Source organism: Rana temporaria, chromosome 12 (genome assembly GCF_905171775.1).
Source record: "Rana temporaria chromosome 12, aRanTem1.1, whole genome shotgun sequence".
NCBI classification, from domain to species: Eukaryota; Metazoa; Chordata; class Amphibia; order Anura; family Ranidae; genus Rana; species Rana temporaria.
This window is the reverse complement of record NC_053500.1, coordinates 126,687,287-126,710,438: the sequence shown is the minus strand read 5'-3', so window position 1 is coordinate 126,710,438 and position 23,152 is coordinate 126,687,287. Positions and strand designations below refer to the sequence as shown.

Here is a 23,152-nt window from a genome sequence, read left to right as displayed (position 1 = left end):
TGATGTCAGTAGTGGCCAATCACATGATGGACAGAACACCAGCACCATACTGCTGAGGCTCGGGACTGAAACGGGCAATGTCCTGTGGCAGCAAAAGCCGATACTTTAAGGGCACCTTCGCACTTATCCATTAAATTGCAGTATGGCACACGTTACTGTGCACATCAAAATGCCTTGAATTACATCAGCCTATTCCTTGAATTACATCAGCCTATTCATGGACTGTCAATACACATCAATGGAAGGAAAACCAGACCTGCAGTTTCTTTAACAGAGTGCACCGCAATGCAAGATATGTGGGTTGTGGTGTGCAGCAGTACAGGTCCATCAACATCCACTGTATTTGTGTGCTGGGATGGCACTCTAAAAAAGAATGGCACCACAACTCAGAGTGCTTTGTGTTTTGGTAATGTGCAATAAGACGCTTTACAGCAAGAAAACATTATGAAGTCAGCCTGAAAGACTTTTACACACAAAAGGCCTGCATGAAAACAAGGCGTTTACCCAGAAGCCCTTTCTGTTATTCAACAGGGTTATTTGCATACATTTAAAAGAAAGCACTGCCCAAAGTCTTCCTTCTTGTATTGTAATAAAGAAAGTCTTAAGCAGAATATAAAAAACAAAAAAAAAATCCACAAACAAAAACGTAGGCCAGATGATCAGCAGTTTGGCATTAAGCTTGATAAGGTGGATTTGTTGCTTCCCAATTTTTAGAATCTCTAAGGCAGTGTTTCCCAACTCCAGTCCTCAAGGCACACCAACAGGTAATGTTTTCAGGATTTCCCTCAGATGAAACGGCTGTAGTTATTACCAAGGCAGTGAAACTGATCAAATCACCTGTGCAAAATAATGGAAATCCTGAAAACATGACCTGTTGGTGTGCCTTGAGGACTGGAGTTGGGAAACACTGCTCTAAGGGACTAAAAAGGTGGGGCCTTTGCAATGGCCTACGAACTCCACCGCCACTCACAGTAAAGATAAAAGGCAGGCTAAGGAAGTATTCCTCCTCCTGCACCCTCCATAACGTAAAACTGAAGGAATCTAGACAATCAAGTGACGGAAACTGGGAAGCACCCAAAACCCACTTTAGATCACCACTTGAGCCTTTAAATAAAAAAGGTGCCTTAATCATATGACCTCATGCTGTGTGATCTTAACCTGGCTGTTCTAACAGTACAGATGGTAAATAAAAAGGTAGAGCTAGTGAGGTTTGCCGTTCACAGGAGTCTACGAATTGTTGAATCGATTAACAAGCTTGGTTCTGGACTTGTGCAGAGACTCCACATGTTGCTGGTCTTCATTTTCATCCTCTTTATCACGCCAACTGTCCTTCAGCGGAGTCATATCTGGAGCCACTACATCACCATCCTGAAAAACAGATGTGCCAGGTTCATTTTAGTCAGGGAAAGAAAGGATGGAAATTGGTAAAAGGGAATTTCTTAATACAATTTTGGCTAAAATATATTCTGCAACATGCATTTGGTAATTAAAAAAAAAAAAAAAAATGTTATATATATATATATATATATATATATATATATATATATATATATATATATATATATATATATATATATATATATATATATATATATATATATATATATATTAGGGCTGTGCAAATTAACTTTTAATTAATCGATTAATCTTTAATTTTTTTGATCGATCAAAATCTTTTTGATCGATTAAAATTATTTTGATTGGTACTCACCTCCCTGCTGGCTTCTGGGCCTTCAGGGAGTTCCGTCGGAGATCCGGTGATGTCACGGACACCGGCGGGGCTTGCCATGTCCATCTAAAGGGCTCATCTGCTGTGCCTTCATATATGCATGCTGGCGGGATCTTACTATCTGCCACACGCAAGGTCTGTTACACTTCCCTCTATCAACCTGGGATTCTACAGCCATCCACTGGGAGTTGTGATAGTTCCCTTCATGGGACATCTACATACCGACGGACTGATGTTAACCTCTCCTCATCTGGATTCAGCAGTGGTATCGTTGTACACATTTTTATACCAGTATCATACTTAGCTACATGTTTTTATGACTGCTTTTGGTACCGTTTGGTATTACTCGCACCATTTTTACAGTTTATGTAGCTACATCGATTTTATCTCCAGTGCAATATTTATTTGGTTACCTACTTGAAGACTATAAAAGTTTTAATGCTATTCCCATCGAGCGCTGCCTTTGTGTGTTTTTTGTATCCTGCTATCCATTTTTCCAGTGGTTGGTAGCTGCACTGGGAATCGGCCTGCAAGGAGATCAGCTAAATGTAGTTGGATCTGTATGTGCGTTATAAATTAATCGAAATTAGTCGATTAAAAAAAAAAAAAAAAAAAAAAGAAGATTAATCGAACAGAAATTTTTTGATCAGTAACAGCCCTTTATATATATATATACACACACATAATGTATGCATGTATGTATGTATGTATGTATATATATACATACATACATATATATACATACATACATATATATATATATATATATATACACACACACACACACACACACACACACACACACACATATACATACATACATATATACACACACACACACACACACACACACTAATATATACAGTTGCAATAAAAAGTACCGTATTTTCCGGCGTATTTTTGGATGCAAAAAAATGCATCCAAAGTCAGGGGTCGTCTTATACGCCGGTGACAGTCTCCGTGCTGCGAGCGTCCATGATTTAAAAGCAGCTCCTTCTCAGAGTGTCCTGTGATAGGCGGAACACAAATCTTCCCAGCAGCGCCTCTGTTCTGTGTTCCTCCTATCACAGATGCCTTCTCATCCTCGGACGAGAGGACGTCTGTGATAGGCGGAACACAGAACAGAGGCGCTGCTGGGAAAATTTGTGTTCCGCCTATCACAGGACCCGCTGAGAAGAAGGCGCGGCTTTCAAATCATGGACACTCGCAGCAGACGGAGACTGTCACCAGCCTGGAAATCAGCAAAACGTGAGTGTTGGCACAGTGGGGGCAAGTGGTGGCACAGTGGGGGAAAGTGGTGGCACAGTGGGGGAAAGTGGTGGCACAGTGGGGGAAAGTGGTGGCACAGTGGGGGAAAGTGGTGGCACAGTGGGGGAAAGTGGTGGCACAGTGGGGGCAAGTGGTGGCACAGTGGGGGCAAGTGGTGGCACAGTGGGGGCAAGTGGTGGCACAGTGGGGGCAAGTGGTGGCACAGTGGGGGCAAGTGGTGGCACAGTGGGGGCAAGTGGTGGCACAGTGGGGGCAAGTGGTGGCACAGTGGGGGAAAGTGGTGGCACAGTGGGGGAAAGTGGTGGCACAGTGGGGGAAAGTGGTGGCACAGTGGGGGCAAGTGATGGCACAGTGGGGGCAAGTGGTGGCACAGTGGGGGCAAGTGGTGGCACAGTGGGGGCAAGTGGTGGCACAGTGGGGGCAAGTGGTGGCACAGTGGGGGCAAGTGGTGGCACAGTGGGGGCAAGTGGTGGCACAGTGGGGGCAAGTGGTGTAATGGCACCGTGACATTTGAAAAAAGCCTGTTTCTGTCAGCGGTTCTGGCTACCCCTCAGCTTCCAGAAAGACTAGTAGGAAGGGGGTAGACTTATATGGCGAGTATATCCCAAAACCAACATTTTTCCTGGAAAATTAGGGGGTCGTCTTATAAGCCGGCAAATACGGTATGTGAACCCTTTTGGAATGATATGGATTTATGCAGAAATTGGTCATAAAATGTGATCTGATCTTCATCTAAGTCACAATAGACAATCACAGTCTGCTTAAACTAATAACACACAAAGAATTAAATGTTATCATGTTTTTATTAAACACACCATGTAAACATTCACAGTGCAGGGGGAAAAAGTATGTGAACCCCTAGACTAATGACATCTCCAAGAGCTAGTTGGAGTGAGGTGTCAGCCAACTGAAGTCCAATCAATGAGATGAGATTGGAGGTGTTGGTTACAGCTGCCCTATAAAAAACACACACCAGTTCTGGGTTTGCTTTTCACAAGAAGCATTGCCTGATGTGAATGATGCCTTGCACAAAAGAGCTCTCAGAAGACCTACGATTAAGAAGTGTTGACTTGCATAAGGCTAGAAAGGGTTATAAAAGTATCTCCAAAAGCCTTGCTGTTCATCAGTCCACGGTAAGACAAATTGTCTATAAATAGAGAAAGTTCAGCACTGCTGCTACTCTCCCTAGGAGTGGCCGTCCTGTAAAGAGGACTGCAAGAGCACAGCGCAGACTGCTCAATAAGGTGAAGAAGAATCCTAGAGTGTCAGCTAAAGACTTACAAAAGTCTCTGGCATATGCCAACATCCCTATTAGCGAATCTACGATACGTAAAACACTAAACAAGAATGGATTTCATGGGAGGATACCACAGAGGAAGCCACTGCTGTCCAAAAAAAAAAAACATTGCTGCACGTTTACAGTTTGCACAAGAGCATCTGGATGTTCCACAGCAGTACTGGCAAAATATTCTGTGGACAGGGCCTGGACGGATTGCCATCATTGAAGGAAAAGTGAATTCCCAAGTTTATCAAGACATTTTGCAGGAGAACTTAAGGCCATCTGTCCACCAGCTGAAGCTCAACAGAAGATGGGTGTTGCAACAGGACAACGACCCAAAGCATAGAAGAAAATCAACAAGAGAATGGCTTAAACAGAAGAAAATACGCCTTCTGGAGTGGCCCAGTCAGAGTCCTGACCTCAATTCGATTGAGATGCTGTGGCATGATCTCAAGAAAGCGATTCACACCACACATCCCAATAATATTGCTGAACTAAAACAGTTCTGTAAAAAGGAATGGTCAAGAATTTCTCCTGACCGTTGTGCACGTCTGATCTGCAACTACAGGAAACATTTGGATGAAGTTATTGCTGCCAAAAGAATGGTTCAACCAGTTATTAAATCCAAGGGTTCACATACTTTTTCCACCTGCACTGTGAATGTTTACATGGTGTGTTCAATAAAAACATGGCAACATTTAATTCTGTGTGTGTTATTAGTTTAAGCAGGCTGTGATTGTCTATTGTTGTGACTTGAAGATCAGATCACATTTTATGACCAATTTGTGCAGAAATCCATATCATTCCAAAAAGGGTTCACATACTTTTTATTGCAAGAGTGTGTGTGTGTGTGTGTGATATCTATCTATCTATAATATGTCTGCCTGAAAATCAGCTTTAAAGTGGTTGCAAACACCCCCCCCCCCCTTTCACCTACAGGTAAGCCTAGATTAAGGCTTACCTGTAGGTGCAAGGCGGCTAGATTAAGGCTTACCTGTAGGTGCAAGGCGGCTAGATTAAGGCTTACCTGTAGGTGCAAGGCAGCTAGATTAAGGCTTACCTGTAGGTGCAAGGCAGCTAGATTAAGGCTTACCTGTAGGTGCAAGAAATAAGGAGATATTTGCTGAAAATACAGCACTGATGTCTACGGCGCCAGCGCACTGAAAGTGCAGTTTTTCAGCCTGGAAATGACAAATTTTTGTGCATGCAGGAAGATCGTCTGACACATGATGGCGGCGGAGAACTTCGGGGGCTTTGTTCTCAGGAAAGTCTATCATAATGAGCTAGTATGCTATGCATACTAGCTCATTATGACTATCTTGCAGGGTGCTTGACAGCTGCTTATGGTGGAGGTGACTGTCTAGGAGCTGCCGGTTTTCGTTGTGGCTAGCCAATTGAGACCCTGGGTTGACTCCATTTATATGCCCCACTTGGCTGCTATGGATCTCCAAATAATACTGCAATAGTTGTTTATCAGATCACTGCTGGCTCTGATTGATTGATGGATGATGGCTCCAACATGGATTTTTTTTCTACATGGGGTCCGTTTGACCCTCTTTAACTCCTGAATTCAATTAATATTATAATTTATTTTGCTCCCTCTACTATCAGACAGCTTTTTACTATTGAGAAGGTTCATCATCTTCAAAATATCTGTCTGGCCTTCTTTAAAAGTGGTTGTAAAAGGTAAATGTTTTTTCACCTTAATGCATCCTATGCATTAAGGTGAAAAAACAGACGGTTAAGCCCCCCCCCCCCCCTGAACCCCCGTTTACTTACCTGACCCCTCGAAAGTCCCGCGCGTCCATGTGATGGTCTTCGGTTCTCAGCCTGGCCGTTGATTGGCTAGGCTGGACGGATTGATAGCAGCGCAGCCATTGGTTGGCGCTGCTGTCAATCACATCGGATGACGCGGCGCGCCGAGGCCGAGTGATACAGTCGGCGGCTATGCCCGCCGCTGTATCACGGGAGCGCGTTTACAAAAGCTTTCCACCATGCAAGCTCGCTCGCATGAAGGAGGAAAGCTTTTGCGAGGAGGAGCCGAGACAGTCGCCGAGGGACCCCAGAAGACAGGGTTAGGGGACACTCTGTGCAAAACGAGCTGCACAGTGGAGGCAAGTATAACATGTTTGTTATTTAAAAAAAAAAAAAATTCTGCCTTTAGTGTTGCTTTAAGTGCCATCTATTTTTGAGAAGTACAGCCTTTTTATACTTTCACTAAATATTATGCTTCAAATGCAACTTATCAATCTCTTGCTATAAGTGTTCAGCCACATTTCAGGATACTAATGCTACTATGGAAAGAATCGTGTTGATTTCCTTGAAGGTCCTGTTACCAATGTGGTTTCCCTGTTAGCACATGCCATGTTTGGATTGTATGTTCTGTATATTTTTTTGTAATGTAAAGGCTTTTTAGAATTGAACTTTATTAATAAATTCTTTATATTTTTCTAAAAAACTAGTTTATTACTGTGCCTTCAAAGTCCAAAAGCCCCTCAATTTTTCTTTTTCAAAATTATCTTGCAGGGTATTAAAAAAAACAAAGCTGGCCCAAACTAACTTTTTCCATTAACAAATGATTTGGTTGCTGTGTGCTCTCCATCATAATGTGGTAGCATCAGCTATATAAAGTATGCAGGCACCGTGTTCCACAGCTGCATAGGTGATTTCCCAACTGCCGTCAGAACAAAACATTTTTGTCAGCCTGAATTCTTCTCAGCAAAGAGGCCTTGTATTTTTACATATAAAAACAAGGCTTCCTCTGATTGGCTGAGGTGGACATATCAGGTCAGCCTATACTACTGCAGAACACACACATCGTTACCACTGTATGATACCATGCACACAGAGGCAGAATCACTTATTAATAGATGTTTTGGACCAAAACTATTTAAAGTGAAAGGGAACATGGAATTCAGATTTAAAAAGTCACCATGCACCTCCAATTATTATCCATTAATGTCAAGTGGAGTTCCAGACGTTTTTGCGTTTATTAAAAGTCAGCAGCTATAAAAAGTGTAGCTGCTGACCTTTAAAGTGGATGTAAACCACTACACCTAGTGAAGTAAACAGCCTCAGATGATACAAGGAGATGAAACAAATCTCCCTACACAAGTTTTACATGTATATCTGCCGTCTTCAGCTTTATATAGAGTTTAGAGAGTGCACATTGTGTTAGAAGACTTTCTCTTCCTGGTTAGCACTGCAGTGAAGTCTGGGCATACAGCCAAGACAGCTTATTGGAGAAAAGGCACACACACCCTCTCCTCATAGGTAGACACTTTCAGAGCCGACTGTTGAATAGTCCAGGGCTCTGCTAATCTATTTATAGCATCCTCAAACACACACACACACAAAAAAAAAAAAAAAATACTCTGGCTGCTTTTATTATATGTGACAGAGAACTTGTCAAGAGTTATCATACTGATAACAGAGGAGCGGGGGAGGAGACAGCTATGGGACTCAGTGCTTTGAAGAGAGTAACAAAAAACACTGCAGATATGTGTGCCCAGCTCAAATTTCATGAATCGTGTTTACATCCATTTTAACACTCACCTGTCCCAGGGTCCAGCGATGCGTCTGCCCGAACGCTTGGCTCTCTCCCTTGCCTTTTCCCGGCATTAGAAGTGTGGGCACCCGGCTGTGACAGCTTGCGGCTTCACAGCCAGGTGCGCACTGCGCGAGTCGGGCTGTGCCTCCTCAATGGCCGGGCAATCTTCTGGGACCTGTGATGTGTCCTAAAAGATTGCAGGGAGGGGGAACAGACTTCTGCACGAGTCACCTAGGCGGCCCAAGGGGAAGTGGGAGCTGGGTACCTGCTCTCCCCCCTCCCAAAAAAAAAAAAAAAAAAAAAAATGACATGCCAAATGTGGCATGGAAGGGGGTGAGGAGTGCTTAAAAAAACGGAACTTCCACTTTTGGGTGGAACTCCGCTTTAAGGATATGGAAAATCCAGTGAAGGAGCATATCCCCATAGTCTGTCTTTGTGGCAGTTGGGAATAATTAAAATTCTGGTAAAAAGTCCCAGCTCTTGCATCCCTGAGGCACAACATGCCAGCAAGTACACCAACTTGCCAGTAATCTCACAAAACAGAATCAGCTTTTGATTCCAGACAATACTGAAAAAATAAAAAATAAATAAAACATATGATACATGATCTGCAAAAAAATGGATCAATAACTTTTATTAAACGCAATACAACCTTCACTTGTAAAAAACATAGAAGCTAAAGACAGAGACATTCAATAGCTCCACTGCAGTCACAGACCTGAGGTTTGGAGAAGTCTCGGTCCATGCACCATTGCACAAAGTATCTCTTGGCAGCCTCCAGGCTCTTCTCGTCCATCCTCTTACAGTAGACGCGGATTATCTGTTCGGCAAACTTTTCTGGCAAAAGCTGAGACACCTGGGGGATGTCAAGTAACACGTCTCAGGAGGGGGAGTCACAGACAAAGAAAAGTGTGACGTGTGATCACACCAGCACATATTTTTTCTGTATTGCATGTTAGTCTAAAAAAAAATCTACACATGTGCAAATATATTGTGGCAAAACATTTAAAACGATAACTACATCATTTAAATACAGCAAGTTGTCCTAAATTCCCATCACTGACCCTGGATTATATCAACCCATTCCGCAAACTGACCTACACCAGTCACTTTTTTTGATGGGCTTTTATTCAGGTCAGAACTGCTTCAAGCCAAAAGGGAATCTAAAAGCAGCTTGAAGCAGCTTAGGAGGTCAAATGGGCCAAATGAATCAGAATGACCTAAAAAGTGTAAGGCTGCATTCACACCTTGGCGTACCTAATCGCGGCGTTTTGTCCCGCCAATTGCGGCGACAAATTGCGGCGTTTTGTACCGCGATTTGCGGCGACAAAACGCTGCGATTGTGAATGCAGCTTACCCCCAGGTCCACATCTCCTATGCCGATAGCCGCCAGAAAAAAAGGCGTACGGCGTTCGGCGTGGAGATGTGAACCATCTCCATAGAGGGCAATGTAAAATCATCCCTCCAGCGTCTTAGGGGCTGCTGCGGCGTCGCGCTTCAGGCGTATATACGCCTAGGTGTGAACAGAGACTTAGCTGCATTTGCACATCAACACTTCAGTTCCAAGTAGTACTGCACATCTGTTTTTCTGCACTACAAAGTGTAATGGAGAATGCCTCTTTGCAGTTTCAAGAAGCAATTGGTGGGTGAGAGGAGATCACCTGGGGAAACCATATACAAAGTAACGTTGCCTTAACCATAGGAGGCTGGAGATCTCGTACAGAAATGTCTGCTTTACATTGACTGAAATTCAGCAGGGACAAATACAATTTCTGTCCACATTTGGATGCTGTGGTTGTACAGATGTTGATCTGTAATCGACTTCTGTACAACCCTCCTGTCACATTTTCCCTGCTCGATCAATACTGCCGACTATAGCCTGCAACGCTGCTCAATGTACTCATCCAGATCGAGTGTGTAAATGGGGGAATCAAGTCAGTTTTTTTCTGTTCAACCAGCTAAAAAAAAAAAAAAAAAAAAAAAAAAAAAAGGGGGAAGACGACTCATATATGGGCTGCCTTAAGCTGGCCATACACTAGTAGATTTTTGAAGATATGTATGAAAATTTCCATCAGTACATTTGTTCAGTAAATTGTGTTATGAATCTTCCAAATTGAGCCAGACAGGCGACATCTGGGTTAGGAAGAACGAGGGTTAACAAGAACACGTTCTGTTCACAAGATATGATCCTTACATTAGGGTTTGTTTGGATACCAAAGGATTTGAGCCCATATGCTCTAGTGATAGAAATTCAGCCCCTGATGAGAAGACATTGTTTCAGCATCAGAACATTCCCAAACACAAAAGAAAAACGTACCTGCTGTTTAGTGATTTTTATTGCCATGTCTGGATCGGACTTACAATAAAACCGCACATTGTTGATTGGATTCTGCTCTTTCATGCCATAGTCCATATGAATTACCTGAATCAGTGTCAAGTATAAAGACATACAAGTCAATACTACCATTGCATTAACACAATACTGTGCCAAAGTTCAAGTGCCAGTGCAAGAGAGGCGAGCACAATAGCTTTTCTATTGACAAGAGTACTTTAAGTAAATGTATTTTTACAGGCATATGCAAGATAATGAAGATGGCCTTAAAAAAAAAAAGTTTATAATATAAATCAAAATTATATATATATATATATATATATATATATATATATATATATATATATATATATATATATATATATATATATATATATATATATATATATATATATATATATATATATATATATATATATATATATATATATATATACACATATACATACATATACACACACATACACACACACACACACACACACACTAAGGCTTCATGCACACAGATGGTGAGTGACAAAAAAAATAATAATAATTGTCCAGCGTAAAATTTCTGAGTGGGGGGAGCTGCAGGTGCTTCATACGGCCCATCATACAGAATGGCTATATATGTAAACGTCTGTGCAGGGGGAATTGCATCAGGCGCACATGCACAGGAAAGTGCCAATGCTCAGAAGCACTGATGTTTACACAAGTACAGCCACTTGTATGGCTGGCTGTACATGGCCCCCGCAGCTTAAAATTTTATGTGGGCATATTTTCAGACCGTCACTGTTCATGTGTGTTTTTTTGTTATACAGGATTTATATAGTGCCAACAGTTTGCGCAGTGCTTTACAAAATGAAGGCAGCCATTCCAGTTACATTACAATTTGATCAGAGGGTCCTGCTCATTAGAGCTTGCCAAGAGGGAGGGTCAAGCGATACAAAAAAGGTAATAACTGTGGGGGATGAGCGGATAGAGAAAGTAATAACATTGTAACAAGTAACTGCAATAACATAACAACAAGTGCATTAGTTAGAAGAGAAGGGTTTTTCGTGGATCATCCAAAGATGGACAAATTAGGGGAGATGGTCTAACAGATTGGGGTTGGGAGTTCCAAATGATGAAACGCCTTGGAGAAATCCTGGAGGTGAGCATGGGAGGAAGGGAGCTAGAGGTCTTGGGAGGACCGAAGAGAGCGGCTTGGTTGGTATTTTGAGACCAGGTTAGTGATGTAGCTGGGGGCAGGATTGTGGATGGCTTTGTAAACTGTTGTTAATACTATTAATTGTATTCATTGGGTGAGCATAGTGGAGGGATTGGCAGGAGTATCAGACACTGAATGGCTGGTAAAAGGTGGAGGATTCTTGCAGCAACATTCATGGACTGAAGGAGGATAGCCCATTTAAAAGGTAATCCACTGAGAAGGGAGTTGCAGTAGTCCCAAATGTGAATTATGCAGCATGCTTTGTTTTCTATTTAGTAAGCACAGTATGGAAGGCGGCATGGACAGGTATAAGCAGGTCTGCATAAAATAGCATACAGCTAACCATTGCATAACAGAGAAAAGGAGGTTGTCTGAAGAAAGATCTACTTTATATCCAAATTGCATTAAGCAATGCTGATTTGCCAAATTTCTGCTGTGTCCATTAACCACTTAAGCCCCGGACCAATATGCTGCTAAATGCCCAAAGGCGTTTTTACAATTCGGCACGGTGTCGCTTTAACAGACAATTGCGCGGTCGTGCGACGTGGCTCCCAAACAAAATTGACGTCCTTTTTTCCCCCACAAATAGAGCTTTCTTTTGGTGGTATTTGATCACCTCTGCGGTTTTTATTTTTTGCGCTATAAACAAAAATAGAGCGACAATATTTTTTACTTTTTGCTGTAATAAATATCCCCCAAAAACATATAAAACAAATGTTTTTTCTCAGTTTAGGCCGATATGTATTCTTCTACCCATTTTTAGCAAAACAAATCGCAATAAGCGTTTATCGATTGGTTTGCGCACAATTTATAGCGTTTACAAAATAGGGGATAGTTTTATTTTATTTATTTTTTACTACTAATGGCGGCGAACAGCGATTTTTTTTTCGTGACTGCGGCATTATGGCGGACACTTCGGACAATTTTGACACATTTTTGGGACCATTATCATTTTCACAGCAAAAATGCATTTAAATTGCATTGTTTATTGTGAAAATGACAGTTGCAGTTTGGGAGTTAACCACAGGGGGCGCTGTAGGAGTTAGGGTTCACCTAGTGTGTGTTTACAACTGTAGGGGGGTGTGGCTATAGGACTGACGTCATCGATCGAGTCTCCCTATACCCCCGACCCGCGGAAAGGCAAGGACGTACCTGTACGTCCATTTGCCTGTACGTGCCATTCTGTGGACGTACATATACATGCGGCGGTCGGGAAGTGGTTAAAAGATCTTTGCTTCAATGAGAAGTACTGCATATTTACAGTTTTGTGGTGCATTTCAGATAAAAAAAAAAAAAAAAAAGGAAGGACTTACATCTACTATAAAATCCTCTTCTTTGAGTCTGATGTCTGTTGTAGTAGATATAGGAATGGATTCTGCCAGTTCAGCCGATAATCGGTCATACTCATTCTGTAATACACAACACAATGCAGTCAATTTACTAAATGCAAATATACTGTGCACTTGCTCCAGAGCCTAGTAAATGAGGTAAAGCTTCACTCTCCAAAAGAATACTCAAATCACATGCTAGGAAAAAAAAAAAAAAAAAGCAAGCATTTGCACATGATTGAATGATATAAATCAGCAGAGCTTCTCCGCAGATCTAGAGCAACTGCAAAATATTTTTCCCTTTAGTAAATCAACCTCAATATCTACAGTGAAACAGAGTGTCCATACATATGGAGGGGGAGCATTTGTTGATATTTCTGGGCAGCTCACCAGCAGAATCCTGTTGCTACCGTTGGGTTGCGTCTGCCCCACATATTTGTACAGCTCCCTTCGCTCCACTTTTCGCAGGATCTCTCTGGCCTCTTTAAGCTCGGGTTCGCTGGAGTACAAGATCTGTTGGAAAATGTTGTCTTTGGGAAGAAGAAAAAAGTGGAAATGAGGCGTGTCAGAAAGCTTTCTACTGGAAATTCTGTGGAGTATGAGAAAATTACATTATCTGAGCTTCACAACATCCCGATATAAAGTTTACTTTCCACAAAATTATTTTCTTGCCGAGGTGGCACAAACAGGCCCCAGGGTACATGTCCTGTCTAAACCAAATAAGAGGTAGGATGTTGGCCAAATAGCTTCCCCCATTCATCTATTCCTCCCTCAAATTTCAACTAGACACTTAAAATCTGACTAGCCAGTGTTCAGTTGAGAAGTACAATGTGTTCGTACGAGTCCAACTTCCTATAATCACGGCCAATTCGCCAGAAGTCTGTAGTGTCATACACACAGTAGGATGATGGATGGATGATTGAGGAGGAGGGAGTATTTTTTTTTTTTTTTTTTTTATAAAGCCAGCAGCTGCAAATACTGCAGCTGCTGACTTTTAAGAAATTGACGCTTACCTGTCCAGCGCACCTGTGATGTCAACAGCCGAGGCCGAGCAACCGCTTGTCTCTCAGCTGCCCCCGCCACCATCCCCTGTGAGGTAAATCAGGAAGTGAAGCGTTGCGGCTTCGCTGCCCAGTTCCCTACTGCGCATGCACGAACAGCGTGGCCCGTCCTCACTGGTCCCTGCTCTCTCCTGGGACCAGTGCGTTTCCCAGGTGACAGGAAGTGGCATGACTCCCAAGGGAATCTATGCCCGGAAGTGGGTGCAAATACCTGTATTATACAGGTATCTGCACCCCCCGCCCCCCTGAAAGGTGCCAAAATGTGACACCGAAGGGGGGGGGAGGGAGGGCTCCGAAAAGCGGAAGTTCCATTTTTGGGTGGAACTCCGCTTTAAAGCCGAACTCCAGGCACAAACACTTTTCTCTCATTAACAGAACACATCAGGAGGAAATACATAAAGGCACACCAAGATTAAAGATAGAGTGCACACGACTCCTGTACTTTGACAATATTTGCCGATCCCGGAGTTCAGCTTTAATCAAACTTGCAGTAGTACGGGCCTTTGGTGATGGGTTCTGTCCACTTCAAACAGGGATTTTACAGAAACACAAAGCCTATTTAAGGACAAACCCAGTTGAAACAGGTACTTAAAAGCGGGGGTTCACCCCAAAAAAAAAAATTTAACATTACATTCAGCCGAGTTGTTACAATGATAATTGCCTGTTTTTTTTTTACTTTATCCCCGTACATACCGTATTTTCACCGCTGCTTCCGGGTATGTCTTCTGCGGGACTGGGCGTTCCCGTCCCGCAGAAGACATACCCGGAAGCGGCGGTGAAAAAAAAAAAAAAAAAAAAAAACAGCCGATTGTCATTGTGACAACTTGGCTGAATGTAATGTTAAAAAAATTTTTTTGGGGTGAACCCCCGCTTTAAAAACAGCCAATGGGGGTTATTTACTAAAGGCAAATCCACTTTGCACTACAAGTGCAGTTGCTGTAGATCCGAGGGGGACATACAAGGAAAATAAACAGTATTTCAGCTTGCACATGATTGGATAATAAAATTAGCAGCACGTCCCCTCATTTCAGATCTTCCCCTCAGATTTACAGCGACTGCGCTTCCAAGTGCACTTTGTACATAACTCCCCCCCAATACATCTTATACCACAATTGTTCCGTTTGTGAATTTATCATATTGCTTGCAACGGTAAGCGCTCATTGGTCAGCGCAACATGACAAATTAGAAGTACTTCTGTCTAATAAGACACCTTGCCAGAAGAAACCTGATGTGCTTCCCATTGGTTAGAATTATCACATGGGTGTACTGACCAATAAACGCCTGCCATTGCAAACATTATGAAGGGGAATTCACTCCAGGGTTGAGTACTGCGGCACGTGGACTTATACACTGGCAGCACTGGGCCCCACAGTCACTATATGCAGCTGGGTCCGGAGGGGTGGCCAGGAGTTAGTTAACTTTTCGTGAACATGTGACCTTACCCTTTCAAGATTTATAAGATTTCCTTCTGCACTGTATGTTAACAAAAGAAAGCTAGGGCTGTCCTGAAGCTTCCTATTGGAACAGACCTAAGCTGGCCATACACTGGCTGAACAAAAAAATACTAATAGATTCCTCCATCAATGCTTTGCAGCGTGGACGGACAAATCTCCCAATGTGACTTTTGTAATTTGCCAGCTGTCAAAATACCTGGAAGAGCAGCTGCGACAGACTTGGTACACCCACTTTTTGGCTGGCTGTACAGCACTGTCAAATACGTCAGTGTTGGAGAGACCAATGAGTCCAAAGGGTTTGAAGGGACACTTGGTAACCTTCCCTTAAAAGGGCTCACCTGTGAGCTTGGTATACGCCACCATATCTTCCACAGATTCAGAGATACTAAATGTCTTGCCACCTGACCCTTCTATCTTGATAAATGGATCTGCTTTTATGAAGGCATCAGTAATCCTGAAGAAAGAAGAGAGAGAATAATCTCAGCAAAATAAATAAAATGTAGGCATCCATATTGCCATCTGTAGGAAAGAATTTCCCATTGTTACTTTTACTCATTTGAGCCCTATGAGCTGTATCCTGCAGGACCAAGTCATTGCAAACTTCATTTTTTACCACATCAATACTGGGCACTTTCGCCCCCTTCCTTCCCAGACCAATTTTCAGCTTTCAGCGCTCTGGCATTTTCAATGATTGCGCGGTCATGCTACACTGTACCCAAATGAAATTGTTATCATTTAGTTCACATATAGAGCTTTCTTTTGGGTGGTATTTATTCACGACACAGTTTTTTTTTTCTTTGCGATATAAGCTAAAAAAAAAAAAGAGCGAAAATTTGGAAAAATATTTTCTTTTTTACGTTTTTAAAAAAATCCAATAAAATCAAATTTTGTCATAAATTTAGGCCAAAATGTATTTTACTACATGTTTTTGTTAAAAAAAAAAAAAAAAATATCCGTTAAGTTTATAATAATTGGCTCGTGTGATCACGAACAAACGTACGCAAATGATCATGGACATATGTGTGCAAAAGATCATTGGGACATATGATTTTAATGTTACATATGTGGGGGGCAGGTGTTTTTACTATGTGGGGACATGTGTTTTGGGGACATGTGTGTTTACTTTGTGGGACACTAGACTGGTGATTAGTGAGTAAAAAGCTGAAAAAAACAGCTCATACTCACCGATCACCAGCCAGCTGCAGCGATCCACCCTCCTCTCGACGACAAATGTGTGCGGAGAGGAGAGACGATCACCTAGCAACCGGCTGTTTGTTTACATCACATGACGACTGTGATTGGACACGGCCATCATGTGATCAGGAGGGCCAATCACAGAGCCTCCTGCCGATCTATGATGCGTCGTGTCCGGGTGACACGAGTGCATCGGGATTCCCGCTCCTTCCGACGGATGTTCATGAATCCGAGGAGGGGCTACGCTGATAAACAATCAGCACAGACCCCACCTGTCAGGAGAGCAGTCGATCAGCTCTCCTCTTCTTGCGTCTGTCAGACGCGAGTGAGGAAAAGCCAATCAACGACTCTTCCTGTTTACATCGCGATCAGCCGTGGATTGGACACGGCTGATCACGTGGTAAAGAGCCTCCGTCACAGGCTCTTTACCGAAATCGTTGTAGCTGTGTGTTAGACTGACAGAACCGCACCATGATCGCTGCAGTGCACGCCCCCACAGGCGCGTGGCGGCTGTTATACTGCTGGACGTCATAACGCCCAGTCAAGATAACTGAACCACTGCCCGGCCATCAGTCTGCTATACGCCGGGAAGTGGTTAATGCATCAAAAAAACGCTGGCGAGTGCGTTTGAGCGTTTATTAGCATTAGAGCATTTTTATAGCTGAAAAACGTCACTGCCCAAAAACTGCTGATAACAGCCTATGTGTGCATGGACACATAATACAATGCAAAAAAAAAAAGCTGCTCTAAAAAAACGTGTGCACGAGGTCTCAGGAAAGAAAAGATGTGTATTATGGAAGAAGAAAGAAGAAAGTACTTGGAAAGGCGTTGAGATGAAAAAGTCAGTCGATTATCAAAAAAAAAAAAAAGCTAAATAAAAATCCAAAATGGGCGCTTTAAAAAAAACGACAGTTGGTTATATTTTCATACAATGACGTTTTTAAAAACAGATGCATAAATAATTTTCAAAATAGAATTGTGATTGCTTTACATTGTCTCAATGATATTGCTAACTTTGTGTTGGTAAGCCCTCCGGTGAAGACAGTTCCGTGTGTGAAACATATCGTACAGATTCCCAACTTCCTAAAAAATACACAAAAAATAGATAAAATTAAAAAGATAAAATGATAGATATATAGATAGATAGATAGATAGATAGAAGAAGAACACATACATTCCTCCCATATGTATATATCTCAATCTCACAGTTAACACGCATTAAAATAAATAGTGCATCCAGGAAAGTATTCCCAGCTCTTCACCTTTCCACATTTGTTTACATGTTACAGCCTTATTCCAAAATTGATTAAATCCATTATTTTGCTCAAAATTATACAAACAATACCCCATAATGACAACGTGAAAGAAGTTTGTTTAAAATCTTTGCAAATATATATTAAAAAAAATAAAAAAAACACCCATGTACATAAGCATTTACAGCCTGTGCCATGACACTCAAAATTGAGCTCAGGTGCCTCCTGTTTCCACTGATCATCCTTGAGATGTTTCTACAACTTGGAGTCCACCTGTGGTAAATTTGGTTGATTGGACATGACTTTGAGAGGCACACACCTGTCTATATAAAGTACATTAGTATATAAATATATAAGTAAAGTGCATGTCAGAGCACAAACCAAGCCATGAAGTCCAAGGAATTGTCTGTAGACCTCAGACAGGATTATATCAAGGCACAGATCTGGGGGAAGGGTTCAGAAAAAAGTATTCAGCATTGAAGGTCCCAATGAGCACAGTGGCCTACATCATCCATAAATGGAAGAACTTTGGAACCACCAGGACTCTTCCTAGAGAGGGCCGCCTGGCCAAACTGAGTAATTGTGGGAGAAGGGCCTTAGTCAGGGAGGTGACCAAGAACCTGATGGTCACCGACAGGGCTCCAGCACTCCATCAACCAGGCCTGTATAGTAGTGACCAGACGGAAGCCACTGCTCAGTAAAAGGCTTATGACAACCCACCTTTAGTTTGCCAAAAGGACTCTCAGAGAAACAAAATGGTCTGGTCTAAAGAAACAAAGATTGAACTCTTTGGCCTGAATGGCAAGCTTCATGTCTGGAGGAAACCAGACACTGCTCATACCTGGCCAATACCATCCCTACAGTGAAGCATGGTGGTGGCTGCATCATGCTGTGGGGATGTTTTTCAGCGGCAGGACATGGAAGACTAGTCAGGATCGAGGGAAAGATGAATGCAGTGCTGTACAGAGACATCCTTGATGAAAACCTGCTCCAGAGCGCTTTAGACCTCAGACTGGGGTGAAGATAAGGGAGTGGCTACGGGACATCTCTGGGAATGTCCACGAGTGGCCCAGCCAAAGCCTAAACTTGAAACCGATTGAACATCTCTGGGGAGATCTAAAAATGGCTGTGTACTGACGCTTCCCATCCAATGGAGCTCGATAGGTCCTGCAAAGAACGGGAGCAACGGCCCAAAATAGGTGTGCCAAGCTTGTAGCATCATACTCAAAAAGACTTGGCGGCTAATTGATGCCAAAGGTGCTTCAACAAAGTATTGAGCAAAGGCTTTGAATACTTTAGATTTTTTACGGATTATTATTTTTTTTATATAAATTTGCAAAGATTTCAAAACAAACGTCTTTCATGTTGTCATTATGGGGCATTGTTTGTAGAATTTTTCTATTTTGAAATAAGGCTGTAACATAACAAAATGTGAAAAAAGTGAAGCGCTGTGAATACATTCCAGATGCACTTTATGCACCAGCAGAACAACCATCTCACATAATACCCATCTATATTTACCAATGTCACAGGTAGAATGAATTACATAAAAAAGGGAACAGAGACACTTGCCTTTTCCCTCGTACATATGTGCTTCTTTTTGTCGACCTTACAGACTCTGACAAATTTGAGATATCGCGCATGATCAAAATTGTTTTGAATACCCAGATGATGGCAGTCCCTGTTGAAAAAGCAGTATGTTGTGTAATAAGACACATAATTGCATTCTAAAGGATTAGCGATGCACCATCTTTAAAAACAGGGTATTCACACTTATACAGAAATCGCTACCAACTGGCACTTAGGAAGGATTGGGAGACAAAGAATATCAGTTTAATGTCCAAACAATTATGATTAAGAAGGGATTGTACTTGCTCTGCATATAAAAGGGGAAGGAAGGAAGAAAGAAAGAAGAAAGAAAGAAAGAAGGAAGAAGAAAGAAAGAAAAAAAGAAAGAAGAAAGAAAGAAAGAAGAAAGAAAGAAAGAAGGAAGAAGAAAGAAAGAAAAAAAGAAAGAAAAAGAAAGAAAGAAAGAAAGAAAGAAAACTACTTTATGTTGCATTTAAAGTACCAGTATATGTTGATCAGAAATGCACTCGACTACTTAATTAAATTAATGTTAATTTTGGCAGCAAATTTAAATTTAGTCTTAGGACTAAAATGGCATTTTAGTTTTAGCCCCATTTTAATCTTCTGCAATAGTTTTAGTAGCATTTGGTCGACTAAATCTCCAGGACATTTTAGCAGACTAAAACTAATTTTAGTCATCTAAAAGCTAATGCATTCCTCTACAATTTCCAAACTCATTATATACTGCTGGAGTGAAAAAGCTATTATGTTATCACATAGTATTGAGGTACGAACAGAAGTGTTCATTTTGTCAAATTTCTATTTAGTATTAGTCTTGACTAAAATGCCATTCTAGTCCTATTTTAGTCATCTCAATTGTTTTAGTCTAAATTTTAGTCGACTAAAATGGCATTAAGTTAGTTGACTAAAAATGTTTTAGGTCGACAAAATTAACACTGGGACTACTGCCATCTTTTTCTCAAAAGTACACCACATGCTTTTTGTGGACCGAATTTGCAAAACCTGGTGTCAGCCATGCCCATGTATAAACCACTTTAATCATGTATGCAGTACCTGTCCCCTCACCCACCCAAACATCAACATGTCTTCTCATCCTTCATAAAATGATGGCAAAAAAAAAAAAAAATATGTGATCTTCAAAATACCATGCCTCCCGCCAAAAAAACCCTGGGAACATTATTGCATGAATGAGTAATTGTCAGTCAAACTATCACAGCAAACGTTAAAAATGATTTGGAATGAAGGGGGTATAACATGCTGTTGAGATTGGGTACCCGATAATGCTGCACTATGAAAAAATAAAAATAAAAAAAATAATCACAAAATATTGTTATCAACCCATTTAAGCTCACTTCAACTGCAGAACATGGTTTTCCAATGCCATTAGGATAGTGGTTTGTAGTCCTAACACACTTCCTGTCCTAAAAAGTGATTACACTGCTCCTTCATAGATACAGTGCAATATATGGAACTAGCACTGTCACCCTAAGACAGGAAGTGTTCCAAAAAGAAAGCGACTGCAGCCATCACATCTAGGGATGGGTAAGCCGATATAGAGAGTCTAGATACACTTAGGTGTTAATATATTAAAGCAAACCTATAGGCACTTACAGCAGGGAAACTGACTTTAGGAAACAAATGCAGGCACACTGAGGTATCTGCAAATAAGTCTGTGCTGACCAACCAAAATTTAGAAAGCAGGATGGAATAAAGCCAGAGCAAAATCTTTTCAGCATTGTACCGTGCAGTTCAAGTTGTTCACAACAGTTACATAAAAAGGTATTCTAACTATTCCAAGAAATGCGAGTGAGTACCTGGCAAAGTAGTCCCATTTATCCACATCAATGCCATTTCTTTTGTTGGCCACAATCTCATACAGGAAGCTTTTCTCTTCTGGTCGACCTTGGTAAGGCCACTCCCTAGACTGATTTTTTTTAATACGCAGGAGTTAAATCATGTAAAACATGACAGTAGATACAACAGAAAGCTGTAAATATACATTACATCAAGAAAATAAAACATTCCAGTAGAATGCCAATGCATTAGAGCTCAAGAACAGAGTTTAGATACATACAGCATGTTGTTTTGTACGCATCTAAAAGTAGTGCTATAGGAAATAAAGCAGTAGTAAACTTTACTATCATTACTTAATTTTAGGGGCCCCCCGGGTGGATTATGCCATAATGCACTACCGTGGCAACAAAAGACACAGTAGGGCTTATTTTCCGAGTAGGGCTTACCATGTAATGTGATGTCTTCTCTCCCCCTCTTTCCCTGCCTGACAGGAATCCCCAGTGTGAACCGAGTTAAAATGTGTGTAAAATCCTATAATCCACTCCATTACAGTAGTATTTAATGTAAAATGTGTGTGTTTCTGTAATATAATTGTGCCAAATACCTTTATTACTGCGCCGCTCTGTGCTTCTGTGACCCACCGAAGCCCTCTTCCCCGCAATTATATTGCAGAAACACACACATTGTACATTATATAATACTGTAATAGAGTGGATTATAGGATTTTATAAGCATTTTAAAAACTATGGCTTATTTGTGGGGTAGGGCTTATATTGTAGCCCTCCTGGAAAATAATGATAGGTCTTATTTTCTGGGGGACACACTGTAGTATGCACAGCATATTAGCACACTTACCTGTCAAACCGAGCCCTCCAGCGCTGCACCCTGATTAATCTGGCGGGTCCCTGGTGCTTTCATCTTCGCCGGTCTTCCTTCTGGGTTCTGTGTCTTCTGCCGCTTGATTGGCCGGGCTGCAATGATATCACTCTCCTGCGTGCAAGTCACATCAGAGCTGCACAGATCGGGGCTGAAAAATGTTCGCTAAGCTGCACATGCGCAGTTTAGTGAACATGGACGGCTGACAGGTAGGAGGATGCATTTATGATAGAGACCTAAAGGGTCTCTATCATAAATATCCTGTCTGTCAGCAATTTACTGTACTACCATTTTAATGCGGCCATACACACAGCTGAGCCTACAAAATCAAAATGAGACCGTGTACAGAGGTAAAACAAAAATAGTAGAACACAGCTACATCTGGGAACGGACACAGTTGCAGATGTTATGCATGTAAACATACGCATAGAGATTTAAAAAGTCATTTGATTTATGTGCACCTAAAAACACAAGTACTTTAGGTGCGCACTTTGCTAAAGGTGCACACTTTACACAGAATCCTCTGCTAGCTCCGCCAGCAACAATGCATATGCCTGTGTGAATGACATCTTATTGGAAGTTTTTTTTCCCCCTTATAGCACATCCCCATCCTATATGGCAAAGAGAATGCCTGCATTTTCAGGCTAGAATGTATTTTCTTTATATGCACAATACAATATTTCCTGCACTTTACAATGCATGCCTGGACATGTGGCATCCCAACGCACTAAAACAAGACACCTATACTGCACATTGGTAATGCACTAACATGCAGTGTGGCGTGCCATGTTTAAAAAAAAAAAAAAAAAAACCACACATGGTACAGATCTAATATTAGGTCTGCTGTTAACCCATGCAAATGAATTGCCCATCTTAATACAAAGCACAGACTGAGTAGACGTGAAGATGTTTGCAGCTGGAATCTGAAATGACTAATTGAAAGTGAAAGATTATTTATTTTTAAATAAAATTTGCAAATCCCCCAGTTTAAAGATTTAGGTATTGAATTCAATCTCATCTGCAAATGAATTTATGTAGCACTGACCTCCGATCTATAGAGATAGATCTCTCCTATCCATCTATCTACACACACACACACACACACACACACACACACACACACACACACACGGCCCCGGGGAAGTATTCTTCAGCCAAACAACCCCCCCCCCCCCATTCTTCAGCCAAAAAAAAAAAAAAAAAAAAACCCCACACATATTATATATATATATATATATATATATATATATATAT

General features: G+C 41.5%; 1 protein-coding gene across 1 annotated transcript in view; it reads right to left on the bottom strand.

Annotated features, from left to right (window-relative positions):
* Positions 1-841: 841 nt before the first annotated feature.
* Positions 842-23,152, bottom strand: part of SAMHD1 (SAM and HD domain containing deoxynucleoside triphosphate triphosphohydrolase 1) — a 58,344-nt gene continuing 36,033 nt past the window's right edge. Inside the window, exons 8-16 of the mRNA XM_040330599.1 lie at positions 21,043-21,152; positions 19,211-19,319; positions 17,377-17,468; positions 15,530-15,645; positions 13,067-13,206; positions 12,662-12,757; positions 10,145-10,249; positions 8,546-8,683; positions 842-1,368 (exon numbers count right to left, since the gene is read on the bottom strand). Coding sequence (XP_040186533.1) covers positions 1,228-1,368; positions 8,546-8,683; positions 10,145-10,249; positions 12,662-12,757; positions 13,067-13,206; positions 15,530-15,645; positions 17,377-17,468; positions 19,211-19,319; positions 21,043-21,152 — 1,047 coding nt within the window. The 3' untranslated portion in view covers positions 842-1,227. The remainder of the gene's footprint in view (positions 1,369-8,545; positions 8,684-10,144; positions 10,250-12,661; positions 12,758-13,066; positions 13,207-15,529; positions 15,646-17,376; positions 17,469-19,210; positions 19,320-21,042; positions 21,153-23,152) is intronic.